Raw genomic sequence first — 13,126 nt, 5'->3', positions numbered from 1 at the left:
TATATTCATTAAATAAAAGTTTAAAAACAAAAAACAAAAAAAAGAGAACTTTGCAAAGCATGCAGTGATGGTGGCAAACTCTGGTGGGAGGGTACATTTGTTAGCCACTTGGAAGTAATTAAAATACATGATTTAGTAATCTAAAAATACTCATTTAAATTATCATTTTGTTTTCTTTGATTAACTTTAATACCTGTACATTTATGGGGTGTACTAAAATATTTCAATACTTATGCACAGTATAAGCCAATCAACCCATGCAACTAGCACTTCTATTTTCTTATCATTTCTTTGTGTTTGGAGCCTACCAGTTCTTCTTTTTTAAAAATTTTTTTAACTTTTATTTTATTTTTTAACTTTTATTTAATAAATATAAATTTCCAAAGTACAGCTTTTGGATTATAGTGGCTTCCCCCCCATAATCTCACTCCCACTTGCAACCATCCCATCTCCCACTCCCTCTCCCATCCCATTCTTCATCAAAATTCATTTTCAATTATCTTTATATACAGAAGATCAACTTAGTATGTACTAAGTGAAGACTTCAACAGATTACACCCACACAGATACACAAAGTATAAAGTTTTGTTTGAGTACTAGTTATACTGTTAATTCACATAGTACAACACATCAAGGACAGGTACCTCCTTTTTTGATTGCCTGTTCTCTGCTGGGATTTCACTCACGGAGATCTTTCATTTAGGTCACTTTTTTGCCAGAGTGTCTTGGCTTTCCATGCCTGAAATACTCTCTTGGGGTTTTTAGCCAGATCCGAATGCCTTAAGGGCTGATTCTGAGGCTAGAGTGCTGTTTAGGACATCTGCCATTCTATGAGTCTGCTGTGTATTCCACTTCCCATATTGGATTGTTCTCTCCTTTTTAATTATACCAGTTATTATTAGTAGACACTAGTCTTGCTTATGTGATCCATTTAACCCCCCAATCCTATCATTATGATCAATTGTGAACAGAAATTGATCACTGGGACTAGTGAGATGGCATTGGTACATGCCACCTTGATGGGATTGAATTGGAATCCCCTGGTAAGTTTCTAACCCTCCCATTAAGGGCAAGTCTGATTGAGCATGTGCCGAACTGTACATCTCTTCCCTCTCTTGTTCCCACTCTTGTATTTAACAGGTATCACTTTTCAGTTAAATTTAAATGCCTAAGAATAATTATGTGTTAATTAAAGAGTTCAACCAAACTTGCATACCAGGGATAAACCTGCATCTGGTGTGGGGTGAGTGAGCTTTCTGAAGTGTTATTGGATTTGATTAGCTAGTTAGTTGTTGAGAGTCTTTTTCTGAATATTTTAAAAATCTGTATGCATAATTTCCAGTCTTTTCTCTTATGGAGAACAAAAGTTCAATGTTCTTTCATACTATATCTTCACATAGCATTTCCCAATAATTTCTTCTGTTTTTGTTTAACTTTTCCTGAATGGGTTTAGGAATTCTTTTTTTACATTTAATGAATGTATTTTGTGTGTCTTCATCCTAATAGACAATACCTGGTATCCAGCCATTAGCTTTTTCTTCCATAATGGTTTACATAACATAAATATATATGCATTGGTCTGTTTCTAGGCTAATAATCTCCTACTTCTGCAGCAAGACCTTTTTACTTACCCCAATTATTTATTCACGAATTTTGGGTTTTACACTATGGCTAGTGTGACCTGCCTAGTCCTGCCCCCGCATTGAGCACTGGCTGTGCTCTGCTTCCTCTGATTCTTTTGGATGGCATTTGTTTGGCCTCCCTAGTGCATGTTCCTTGAATACTTGAAGGAAGCCCTGGAACTCTCTGCAGTTCTCTCTTGGTGAGCTTTAACTCCTTGTAGCTATTTCTTGGATTCTAGTTGTCATCGTATCCCAGATCCAAACTATCTTCTGAAATCACAAGATGTAAGAAATTCACTACTTCCACCTCCCAATTTATTATTATAGAAATGATGTCATCATAGAAACAGTTAGCAATTGTATTTCAGGTAAATTTCTGGATAAACAAATTAAGACACAATTTCAAACCTCTGGATTCCATTTGCTGGTTCTGTCAGGGATTAACTGGACCTGTCACCTTCTGTGAAAGGAAACATTCAATCTGTGAGGAGAGACATCAAAAAACTCTAACCAAAAATAATGATAAACAAATGGAAATACTAACTACCTTGATTTTTTCAGACCACATTGTGTACATGTGTAGAAATATCACACAGTAGCTCAAAAACATGTAAAAGAATATGTAGAAGAGGAATTCAAAAATTAAAAAGGTTTACTGAATATAAAGGCGAGAAATTTAATATATGTACAAAAAGATTTGTCTAGCTAATGCTTTACTCAGTGGCACCTGCAGATTTAAGAAGCCGAGCACATGTGCTTAGTTTTCTGTTGTTAGAAGACATGGAAGAGCAAAGCCGAGAGCATCAGAAGTGAACCTGGGGTTTTGGAAGGTAAGTGCCTGAGAGGGGCAAGCTGCTCTGGCCCAGTCAAAAGGAACTTATTTTTATTCTTCGTGGGGTTTATCAAGCCCACCAGTGACATCAATTCTATCATATCATGCCGTCTAAAATGAAGTGGAAAAATTCAAATGACTTTTTGTTTTGTCAATGCTGTTGTACTCTGAGTTACTCTTCCATAATGGAATTATTTTGGGTGGTTTGGATGATTTCAGGATGTTGAGATGCAATTTAAGGTGGAAGGAATTATGTGATAGAAATTGATGGAGAATTAGTCTTTCCGTACCACATACCTATGACAGCTTTCAGAAATAATTACTGAAAGCTTTCCTTTTTTCATCCCTAAAGAAGTTTCACATTGTATGCTTTGGAACATCAAAATACAGTTTAATACCTGACTGTTGCTTGTGTTTTCCAATCCTGAGAGATTATGTGGAAGATATGTGTACACTGTGTTATAATGGAGTGTATTTGGTGCATCAGACACATCAAAGGTTTATAGTTACTTTGAGGTAAAACTTGAAATACTCTCTTTTAACTTCAAATATACTGGAAAAATGAAGTCAAATGTGAGAACTCTGATGTAAGCTGCCGATTCTTGGACTAACCACAAGAGGGCACCTCTTTCTCCAGATGAGGGTAATTTTCATATGTCTTAAGCAGTTTGACAGGTGCATATTTTGTTCACTCTTCATTGTTCCAACTGCTGCACGGCAGGAAGGCTGTCTTTCCAGAGCAGGATTCACCAGGAGTTCCTACCGAGAATCCAGGTTCTGGAACTGGAACGTCACCCTGACATCTGGGGTATAGCCAAGGTTGCCAGGACTTTGTGTTTCTCCCAGCTCACCAGCCATGCTCTCTGCGTCTTGCTCAGTGACTGTGGTGGTCCTGCTGCTAACTGTGCGTAAGTGATGTTTGGTTTTTTAAATGATTTTCTGTTCCAAGGTCTGGGTGAAGATCTCTAGCCGCACTTGCTCCCAAAACTGTCCTGTTGACATATTCCTAAATAACAACACTTTAATTGTTTTAGGAAGGACGAATGCAGACTCAGTGACCCAGACAGAGGGACCTGTTATCCTCTCCGAAGGGTCACCTCTGACCCTGAACTGCAACTACGAAACCAGCTATTTAGTGTCCCTTTTCTGGTACGTCCAGTATCTCCATCGGGGTCCTCAGCTCCTGTTGAAAAGTGCAACAGAAAACCAGAGAGTGGAGCATGAAGGTTTTCATGCCACTCTTGTCAAGAAGGACAGCTCCTTCCACCTGCACAAATACTCACTGCAGTTATCAGACTCAGCTGTGTACTACTGTGCCCTGGAAGACACAGTGAGAGGAACCACAGAGGGAGTTGAGCACAAACCCAGAGGCGTGCAGCTGGGGCTGTGGGTGGGCAGCCCTGGAGGGGAGAACTAGGCTTCCCTCCAAAGTCATGAGGTGTCTGGGGACACTGGCAGGGAAGGAACAGATTCCAGCTTTGATGTCTCAGGGCTCGGGAGCCCTGGAGTAAGTGAGACTGGCGGTGGGAAGAGGAAATCTAATGTACAGGGGAGGTCCAGCTATCTGAGAGGATCCTGCTTTCAGTAAAGGTGCCTCTAGTGTTCCAGCAGGTTGAAGATGTTCCCTGGTGTCTGCTGAAGTTTGCAGTGGCTCCACTGCCAAGAGATTTCTGTATTTGGTCTCTCCTGAGATATCCTCTTCTCTCGGTCTGGGAGATCTTCGAGGATCTCAACATTTTTGCTAAATGTAAGATTTCAGTCCTGTGTGCTCAATTTCCAATCCAGGTCTCTGCTATGGCCTGGGAAACATGGAAACTGCTTGATCCCCTGCACCAGCGTGAGAGACCTGAAAGAACCTGCTGGCTCCTGACGTCGGTCCTGCCCAACTCCTGCTGTTGTTCCATTTGGAGAGTGTTCAGCAGATGGAAGATGTTTCTGTCTTTTCCTCTCTCCATCTGTAACTCAACCTCTCAAATGAAAAAGAAATCTTTGTTTTTAAAGATTTAATTATTTGGAAGTCAGAGAATCAAAGAGAGAAGAAGAGGCAGAGAGAGCTAGAGAGAGAAAGAGAGTTCTTCCATCTGCTGATTCACTCACCAATGGGCCTCAACAGCCAGACTTGCGGTTACTGAAGCCAGGAGTCAGGAGATTATTCCAGGTCTCCCACTTGGGTGCAGAGGCCAAGGACTTGGACCATCTTCTACTGCTTTCCCATGCCATAGCAGAGAGCTGGATCAGAAGTGGAGCAACCGGTACTCGAACTGGCACCCATATGGGATGCCAGCACTGCAGGCAGTGGCTTTACCTGCTACGGCACAACGCTGATACAGAAACTATATCTTAAAAAAAGTACCATCAGGTAATGCTTCAGGAACACAATTGCATCATTTTCAATGTAGTATTTAGACAGATCTAAGAGAACTGGCTAATGAAGCTCAGAAAACTTGTCTGAGGGGCAGTGAGCAGCTTAGGCTGTCTGCCTGGGATGCCCACATCCCATTCCTCTGATCGAGTCCCTGCTGTTCTGTTTCCAGTCCAGCTTCCTGCTAATGCTCATAGGAGGCAGCAGAAGGTGCCCCAAGTCCTTGGGCCCTCCACATGGTAGGAGACCTGGGTGGAGTTCCTGGCTCCTGTCTTCAGCCTAGCCTAGCTCTGTCTGTTATAGGCATTGGTGGAATGAACCACATGATGGAGGATCTCTTTGACTTTCCCTGTGTCTTTGCAAGTCTGTCTTTCAAACACTCATAAATAAATCTTATAAATAAAAGAAGGACAAATCTGAAAATAACTAAAATCCTATGCATCGTTGGATGCCCAGATTCATCCTTTCAACAAATTTGTGAGTACCTATCATGGTTCAGGAGTTATGTTTAAATTATGAAACCTTCTGTATAATGTGTCTCCTTGTTTATTAAAAAATACTGCTTCACAATATTTATACATTGGAGTATTACAGTGAACTCACCAAATGTTCCTGTTCCCTGAAGTTGGAAGATGACTTGTGCTAATGGCTTGTGATGGTAACTCCCAACTATATTGAAATCTGAATCTGTGTCGGGTCAGAACTAGAATTACAGAGTTCCTTTGCACAAAATTTTCAATTGTACCAGGTACGGACAATCTGAGTTTTAAGCTGTTATTTCAGCCATTGTGCTCCTTAGGGTAGATTTTGTCAATTCTGTTTCCTCACATCCTCCACAGGCTTGGTGTTTCCAAAGTTAAAAATGTTGATCTACAGGGTAAAGTTTCCATAAGTTGAGGTTCCTCTTTGTGGAGTTCCCTGCTCTTTTGGGTAATTCACCACTCTCTCTGTGATTCCTAGGTGTATGTTATTGGGTCTTGATAATAACTGGTGTAATCTGCTTTAAAATTGTCTTCTATATTGACTATTTTTTGTTATCTATTTTTAATTTTCAACACATATTTTTATTAATGTAAAGGGAACAGATTTCCTGTATTTCATAGGTATAATTCTAAACACAAATTATTTTCCCCTTGCCTCTCTATCCCATCCTAAATTCACCTACTTCCTTCTTATCATTTTTGTCTTTTTTCTTTTTTTTTCTTCTTTTTTTTTTTTTTTTTTTTGACAGGCAGAGTGGACAGTGAGAGAGAGAGACAGAGAGAAAGGTCTTCCTTTGCCGTTGGTTCACCCTCCAATGGCCGCCGCGGCCAGCGCGCTGCGGCCGGCGCACCGCGCTGATCCGATGGCAGGAGCCAGGAGCCAGGTGCTTTTCCTGGTCTCCCATGGGGTGCAGGGCCCAAGCACCTGGGCCATCCTCCACTGCACTCCCTGGCCACAGCAGAGAGCTGGCCTGGAAGAGGGGCAACCGGGACAGAATCCGGCGCCCCAACCGGGACTAGAACCCGGTGTGCCGGCGCCGCAAGGTGGAGGATTAGCCTAGTGAGCCGCGGCGCCGGCCTCTTTTTTGTCTTTTAAAATTTTTGCAAAAAACAGGGCCGGCGCCGCGGCTCACTAGGCTAATCCTCCGCCTAGAGGCGCCGGCACACCAGGTTCTAGTCCCGGTCGGGGTGCCGGATTCTGTCCCAGTTGCCCCTCTTCCAGGCCAGCTCTCTGCTGAGGCCAGGGAGTGCAGTGGAGGATGGCCCAGGTGCTTGGGCCCTGCACCCCATGGGAGACCAGGAAAAGCACCTGGCTCCTGGCTCCTGCCATCGGATCAGCGCGGTGCGCCGGCCGCAGCGCGCTGGCCGCGGCGGCCATTGGAGGGTGAACCAACGGCAAAGGAAGACCTTTCTCTCTGTCTCTCTCTCTCACTGTCCACTCTGCCTGTCACAAAAAAAATTTTTTTTGCAAAAAACATAATTTCAATCCACTCTATAATCATATGCTTAATGCACCACTAAATATAAAATCAAGAAGTAAAACTAGAAGAGCACAGTAGTTCAACAAGGGCTAATATCAACATAAATCACCAGATGTTCATTTCATTCCTATACTGTTTTTTGGATTCCATATGAAACACTGCATATAGGGGAGGAGCCACAATGGCAGAATGGGGAGAAAGCTTACTGATAGAAGACAGATTAATAAAAGTGAAGATAGTGTAGTCTCAGGGAAGAATTAGGGGAAAAAGTGCAGAAGAAACTCTTCTGTAACTAGAGGGACATGGTGGACCTTTGTGGAGGGCATTGGCGCTCGTGGCTCAGGACCCATTTGCCGAATGGTCTAGGAGTGGGAAGAGGAAATCTAATGAACAGGCGAGTTCCAGTTATCTGAGAGGATCCTGGTTTTAGTAAAGGTGCCTCTAGTGTTCCATCAGGTTGCAGATGTTCCCTGGTGTCTGCTGACGTTTGCAGTGGCTCCGCTGCCAAGAGAAATGTGGATCTGGTCTCTCCTGAGATATCTTCAAATCTCCATCTTTGATTTCTGCAAGGATCTCATTTTTTGGTTTGTATAAGATAAGTTAAATGGGATATCAGAGGTGTAATCCCACTGATGTCAGCCTGGTGCAAGTGGCCCTCCTCACAGCCTGAGCTACAGAAACTCCTGCCCCAGTTCTCAGGACCTTCATTTCCTCTCCAGTTCCTCCTTTGCAGGAATCTTTCCATCTTCTCCCCATCACAACAGACAAGAGCCCAGTTGGGAAAGACTGTGAGGGGAGGCTTCCCTTGTCTCTCCATGCGAAACCCAAGTCAGCTGTGGGTGGCGGCATGACTCTGGGTTTTGTGCTGTGACTATTCTTGTTGATTGGGGGTGAAATGTACTTTGGTTTCAAACTAGCTCTTTCTTTTTTAGGAGAATATTCTTTTAAAAAATGATTTATTTATTTATTTGAAAAGCAAGGCTACAGAGAGGCAGAGGCAGAGAGAGCGATAGTGAGAGAGAGTGGTCTTCCATTCACTGGTTCACTCCCCAGTTGGCCACAATGGCCAGAGATGTGCTGTGCTGAAGCCAGCAGCCAGGAACTTCCCTGGGTCTCCAACGTGGGTGTAGGTGCCCAGGTGCCTGCTTTCTCAGGCCACAGCAAAGAGCTGGATTGGAAATGGAGCAGCCAGAACTTGAATGAGCACCCATAAAGGATGCCAGTACTTCAAACCTTTGTTTTAATGCATGTACCACAGCGCCGGCTCCAGGAGCATTTTTTTTTTAACCTTTATTTAATGAATATAAATTTCCAAAGTACAGCTTATGGATTACAATGGCTTCTCCCCCAACTTCCCTCCCACCCACAACCCTCCCCTTTCCTGCTCCCTCTCCCCTTCCATTCACACAAGATTCATTTTCAATTCTCTTTATACACAGATCAGTTTAGCATATATTAAGTGAAGATTTCAACAGTTTGCACCCACATAGAAACACAAAGTGAAAAATACTGTTTGAGTACTAGTTATAGCATTAAATCTCAATGTACAGCACATTAAGGACAGAGATCCTACATGAGGAGTAAGTGCACAGTGACTCCTGTTGTTGACTTAACAAATTGACCCTCTTGTTTATGGCATCAATAATCTCCCCAGGCTCTTTTCATGAGTTGCCAAGGCTATGGAAGCCTTTTGAGTTCACCGACTCTGATCATATTTATACAGGATCGTAGTCAAAGTGGAAGTTCTGTCCTCCCTTCAGAGAAAGGTACCTCCTTCTTTGATGACCTGTTCTGTCCACTGGGATCTCACTTGCGGAGATCTTTCATTTAGGTCATTTTTTTTTTTTTTTTTTTTTGCCAGAGTGTCTTGGCATTCCATGCCTGAAATACTCTCATGGGCTTTTCAGCCGTATCCAGGAGCATATTTTTAAAAATTGTTATTGTGTGCTTTGTTTTGTTCTTTCGACTGCAGGGGGAATCTTCATCACAGAAAGGAAGTGTATAGGGCTGTGACATCAAAGACATGGGGTCTCAGAGGGCACCCTCATTGCGCGAAAGGAACCTCCTATTTTAGCCCAGGGATCCCTTTAAGAAGTTGTACTCAATCAAACAACCATATATTTGTGAATCTAGAAGTTGAGTATAAATGTACCATCAAGTAGGATTGGGGCTCTGTTGTGGGAGGTAAAGCCATTTCCTGAAGTGCTGACATCCCAGTGTTGGGATTTCCAGTCCTGAGTGCTCCAGTTTCAATCCAGCTCTCTGCTATGGCCTGGGAAAGCAGTAGAGTTGTCCAAAGTGCTTGATCCCCTGCACCAGTGTGGGAGACCTGGAAGAAGCTCCTGGCTCCTGGCTCCTGGCTCCTGGCTCCTGGCTCCTGGCTCCTGGCTTCAGGTCGGCACAGCTCTGACCATTGCAGCCAACTGGGAAGTGATCCTGCAGATGGAAGAACCCTCTCTCTGCCCGTCTCTCTCTCTCTCTCTTTGTAACTCCTTCTTTCAAATAAATATATACATCTTTAAAAAAGAAAAAAGAAGAAAGTTAAATGCCTATTCATGTATTAAAAAATTATGGGATATGTACTCTATAGAGTACTAGACAGCAGTAAAAAAAATGAAATCCGGTCATTTGCAACAAAGTGGAGGAATTTGGAAAACAGCATGCTGAGTGAAATAAGCCAGTCCCAAAGGGACAAATATCATATGTTCTCTCTGGTCAGTGACATATAACTGAGCACCTAAAAGAAAACCTGTTGAAGTGAAATGGACACTATGAGAAACAGTGACTTGATCAGCCCTAGTCCTGACTGTTGATGAACAACTTCACACGTTATCCCTTTTAGTATTTTTTTGTTCTACTTAATACCATTGGTTGAACTTTCAATTAACATACAATTATTCTTACATGCTTAAATTTAACTGAAGAGTTAAATGTAAGAGTGGAATAAGAGAGGGAGGAGATGTACAGTTCAGCATATGCTCAATTGGACTTACCCCTAAAGGGAGAGTTAGAAACGTGCCAGGGGATTCCAATTCAATCCCATCAAAGTGGCTTGTACCAATGCCATCTCACCTGTCCAAGTGATCAGTTCAGTTTATAATTGATCATAATGATAGGATTAAGAGTCAAAGGGATCATACAAGATCACACAAACAAGCTTAGTATCTGCTAATAGTAACTGATAGAATTAAAAAGGAGAGAACAATACAAATGGGAAGTGGGATACACAGCAGAGTCATAGAATGGCAAATGTCCTAAACAGCACTCTGGCCTCAAAATTAGCCCTTAAGGCATTCAATCCAGCTAAAAAGCCCATGAGAGTATTTCAGGCATGGAAAGCCAAGACACTCTAGCAAGAAAATAAATGACCTAAATGAAAGATCTCTGTGAGTGAGATCCCAGTGGAAAGAATGGGCAAAGAAGGAGGTACCTTTCTCTGAAGGGAGGAGAGAACTTCCACTTTGATTATGGCCTTGTCTAAATATGATCAGAGTTGGCAAACTCAACAGGCTTCCATAGCCTTGGCATGTCATGACAAGAGCCTCAGGTGATTACTGACGTCGTAAATAAGAGTGTCAATTATTAAATCAACAATAGGATTTACGGTGCACTTACTCCCCATGTAGGATCTCTGTCCTTAATGTGTTGTACTATGTGAATTAACGGCATAACTAGTACTCAAATAGTACTTTATACTTTGTGTTTCTGAGTGGGTTCAAACTGTTGAAATCTTTACTTAATAAATACTAAATTGATCTTCTGTGTATAAAGATAATTGAAAATGAATCTTGATGTGAATGGGATGGGAGAGGCAGTGGAAGATGGGATGGTTGGGTGTGGGTGGGAGGTTATGGGGGAAAAATCTGCTACAATTCAAAAGTTGTACTTTGGAAATTTAAATGTATTAAATAAAAGTTTAAAAAAGAAATATCACACATAGCTCAAATACATGTACAATGATAATGACACAGGAATTTAAAAATTAAAAAAGTTTATAGCTTATAATGGCAAAATTTTAATTATATGTCTGAAAACATTTTTCTTCCTAATACTTTACTCAGTGGTATCTGCAGATTTAAGATGCTATTATGCACCCAGGGACATGTGCTTAGTATTCTGTTGTTAGAAGAGATGGAAGAGCACAGCCAAGAGCATCAGAAGTGAACCTGTGGTTTTGGGAGGTTGTGCCTGAGAGGTGTAAGCTGTTCTGGGCCAGAGTCAAAGGGAACTTCTGGTTTTATTTTCATGGGGTTTATCAATCCCACCAGTGACAGCAATTCTATCATATCATGCCATTTAAAATGAAGTGGAAAAATTCAAATGGATTTCTGTTTTATCAACACTGGTGTACTTCCCGTTACTCTCCCATAATGGAATTCAATTGGATGATTTGGATGATATCAGAATGTTGTGATGCAATTTCAGGTGGAAGAAATTATGTGATAGAAATTGATAGATAATTAGTATTTCAGTGCCACATACAGATGACAGCTTTAATAAATGATTACTGAAAGCTTTCCTTTTTTTGCCCCTAAAAGAAATTTCACATTATTGTATGTTTCTGAAAGGTTATATACAGTTTAATACCTGGCTATGATGCTTGTGTTTTCCAATCCCTAGAGATCATGTGGAAGATCATGTGTACACCGTGTTATAATGGAGTGTATTTGGTGCATCAGTGTTATAAAATGTTTATGATTTCTTTGAGGTAAAGCATTAAAAATCCTCTTTTAGGCCGGCGCCGCGGCTCACTAGGCTAATCCTCCGCCTAGAGGCGCCGGCACACCAGGTTCTAGTCCCGGTCGGGGCGCCGGATTCTGTCCCGGTTGCCCCTCTTCCAGGCCAGCTCTCTGCTGTGGCCAGGGAGTGCAGTGGAGGATGGCCCAGGTGCTTGGGCCCTGCACCCCATGGGAGACCAGGAAAAGCACCTGGCTCCTGGCTCCTGCCATCGGATCAGCGCGGTGCGCCGGCCGCAGCGCGCTGGCCGCGGCGGCCATTGGAGGGTGAACCAACGGCAAAGGAAGACCTTTCTCTCTGTCTCTCTCTCTCACTGTCCACTCTGCCTGTCAAAAAATAAAAAAAAAAAATCCTCTTTTAACTTCAAATATACTGGAGTAATGAAGTCAGATGTGAGAGCCATGATGCAAGCTGCTGAATCTTAGACTAACCACAAGAGGGCGCATCTTTTTAAGATGAAGGTTATTTTCCACATGACTTAAGTGGTTTGTCAGGTGCATGTGTGGTTCACTTTTCACATGTTTCAATTGCTGCAGGGCAGAGAGGCTGTCTTTTCAAGAAAGAAGGATTTTCCAGAGGTACCTACCCAGAATCCAGGTTCTGGAGCTGGAGCATCACTCTGACATTCAGGGAGCATCCAAGGCTGCCAGGACTTCGTCTTTCTCCCAGCTCACCAGCCATGCACTCTGCGTCTTGCTCAGTGACTGTCGTGGTCCTGCTGATAACTGTCAGTAAGTGATGTTTGGTTTTTTAAATGATTTTCTGTTCCAAGGTCTGTGTGAAGATCTCTAGCCCCACTTCCCCCCAGGACTGTCCTGTTGATATATTCCTAAATAACAACACCTTAATCATTTTAGGAAGGACGAATGCAGACTCAGTGACCCAGACAGAGGGACCAGTTATCCTCTCCGAAGGGTCACCTCTGACCCTGAACTGCAACTACGAAACCAGCTATTCAATGTCCCTTTTCTGGTACGTCCAGTATCTCCATCAGGGTCCTCAGCTCCTGTTGAAAAGTGCAACAGAAAACCAGAGAGTGGAGCATCAAGGTTTTCACGCCACTCTTGTCAAGAAGGACAGCTCCTTCCACCTGCACAAATCCTCACTGCAGCTATCAGACTCAGCTGTGTACTACTGTGCCCTGGAAGACACAGTGAGAGGAACCAGAGGGGGAGCCGAGCACAAACCCAGAGGCGTGCAGCTGGGGCTGTGGGTGGGCAGCCCTGGGAGGGTCGAGCTAGGTTTCCCTCCAAAGTCATGAGGTGTCTGGGGACACTGGCAGGGAAGGAACAGATTCCAGCTTTAATGTCTCAGGGCTCTGGTGAGACTAGGAGTGGGAAGAGGAAATCAAATGTACAGGGGAGTTCCAGCTATATGAGAAGATCCGGCTTTCAGTAAATGTGCCTCCTGTGTTCCAGCAGGTTGAAGATGTTCCCTGGTGTCTGCTGAAGTTTGCAGTGGCTCCCCTGCCAAGAGAAATGTGAATTTCATCTCTCCTAGATATTCTTATCTCTCAGTCTAGGAGATCTGCAATGATCTCATCATTTTTGTAAATATAAGATTCCAGTCCCAAGTGCTCCAATTCCAATCCAGGTCTCTGCTATGGCTGA

General features: G+C 42.9%; 1 gene segment (V, D, J or C); it reads left to right on the top strand.

Annotated features, from left to right (window-relative positions):
- The first annotated feature begins 3,128 nt into the window (after nt 1–3,128).
- On the top strand, nt 3,129–12,917 carry LOC127483850 (T-cell receptor alpha chain V region RL-5-like). The segment is given in 3 exon segments: nt 3,129–3,362; nt 12,053–12,247; nt 12,374–12,917. Coding segments are annotated over 3 exon segments (651 nt in total).
- Nucleotides 12,918–13,126: the final 209 nt, after the last annotated feature.

This window comes from Oryctolagus cuniculus, chromosome 12 (genome assembly GCF_051225735.1).
Source record: "Oryctolagus cuniculus isolate XC-2025 breed Fujian yellow rabbit chromosome 12, ASM5122573v1, whole genome shotgun sequence".
NCBI lineage: Eukaryota > Metazoa > Chordata > Mammalia > Lagomorpha > Leporidae > Oryctolagus > Oryctolagus cuniculus.
The sequence above is the reverse complement of the archived record's forward strand: the minus strand, read 5'-3'. Positions and strand labels throughout refer to the sequence as shown.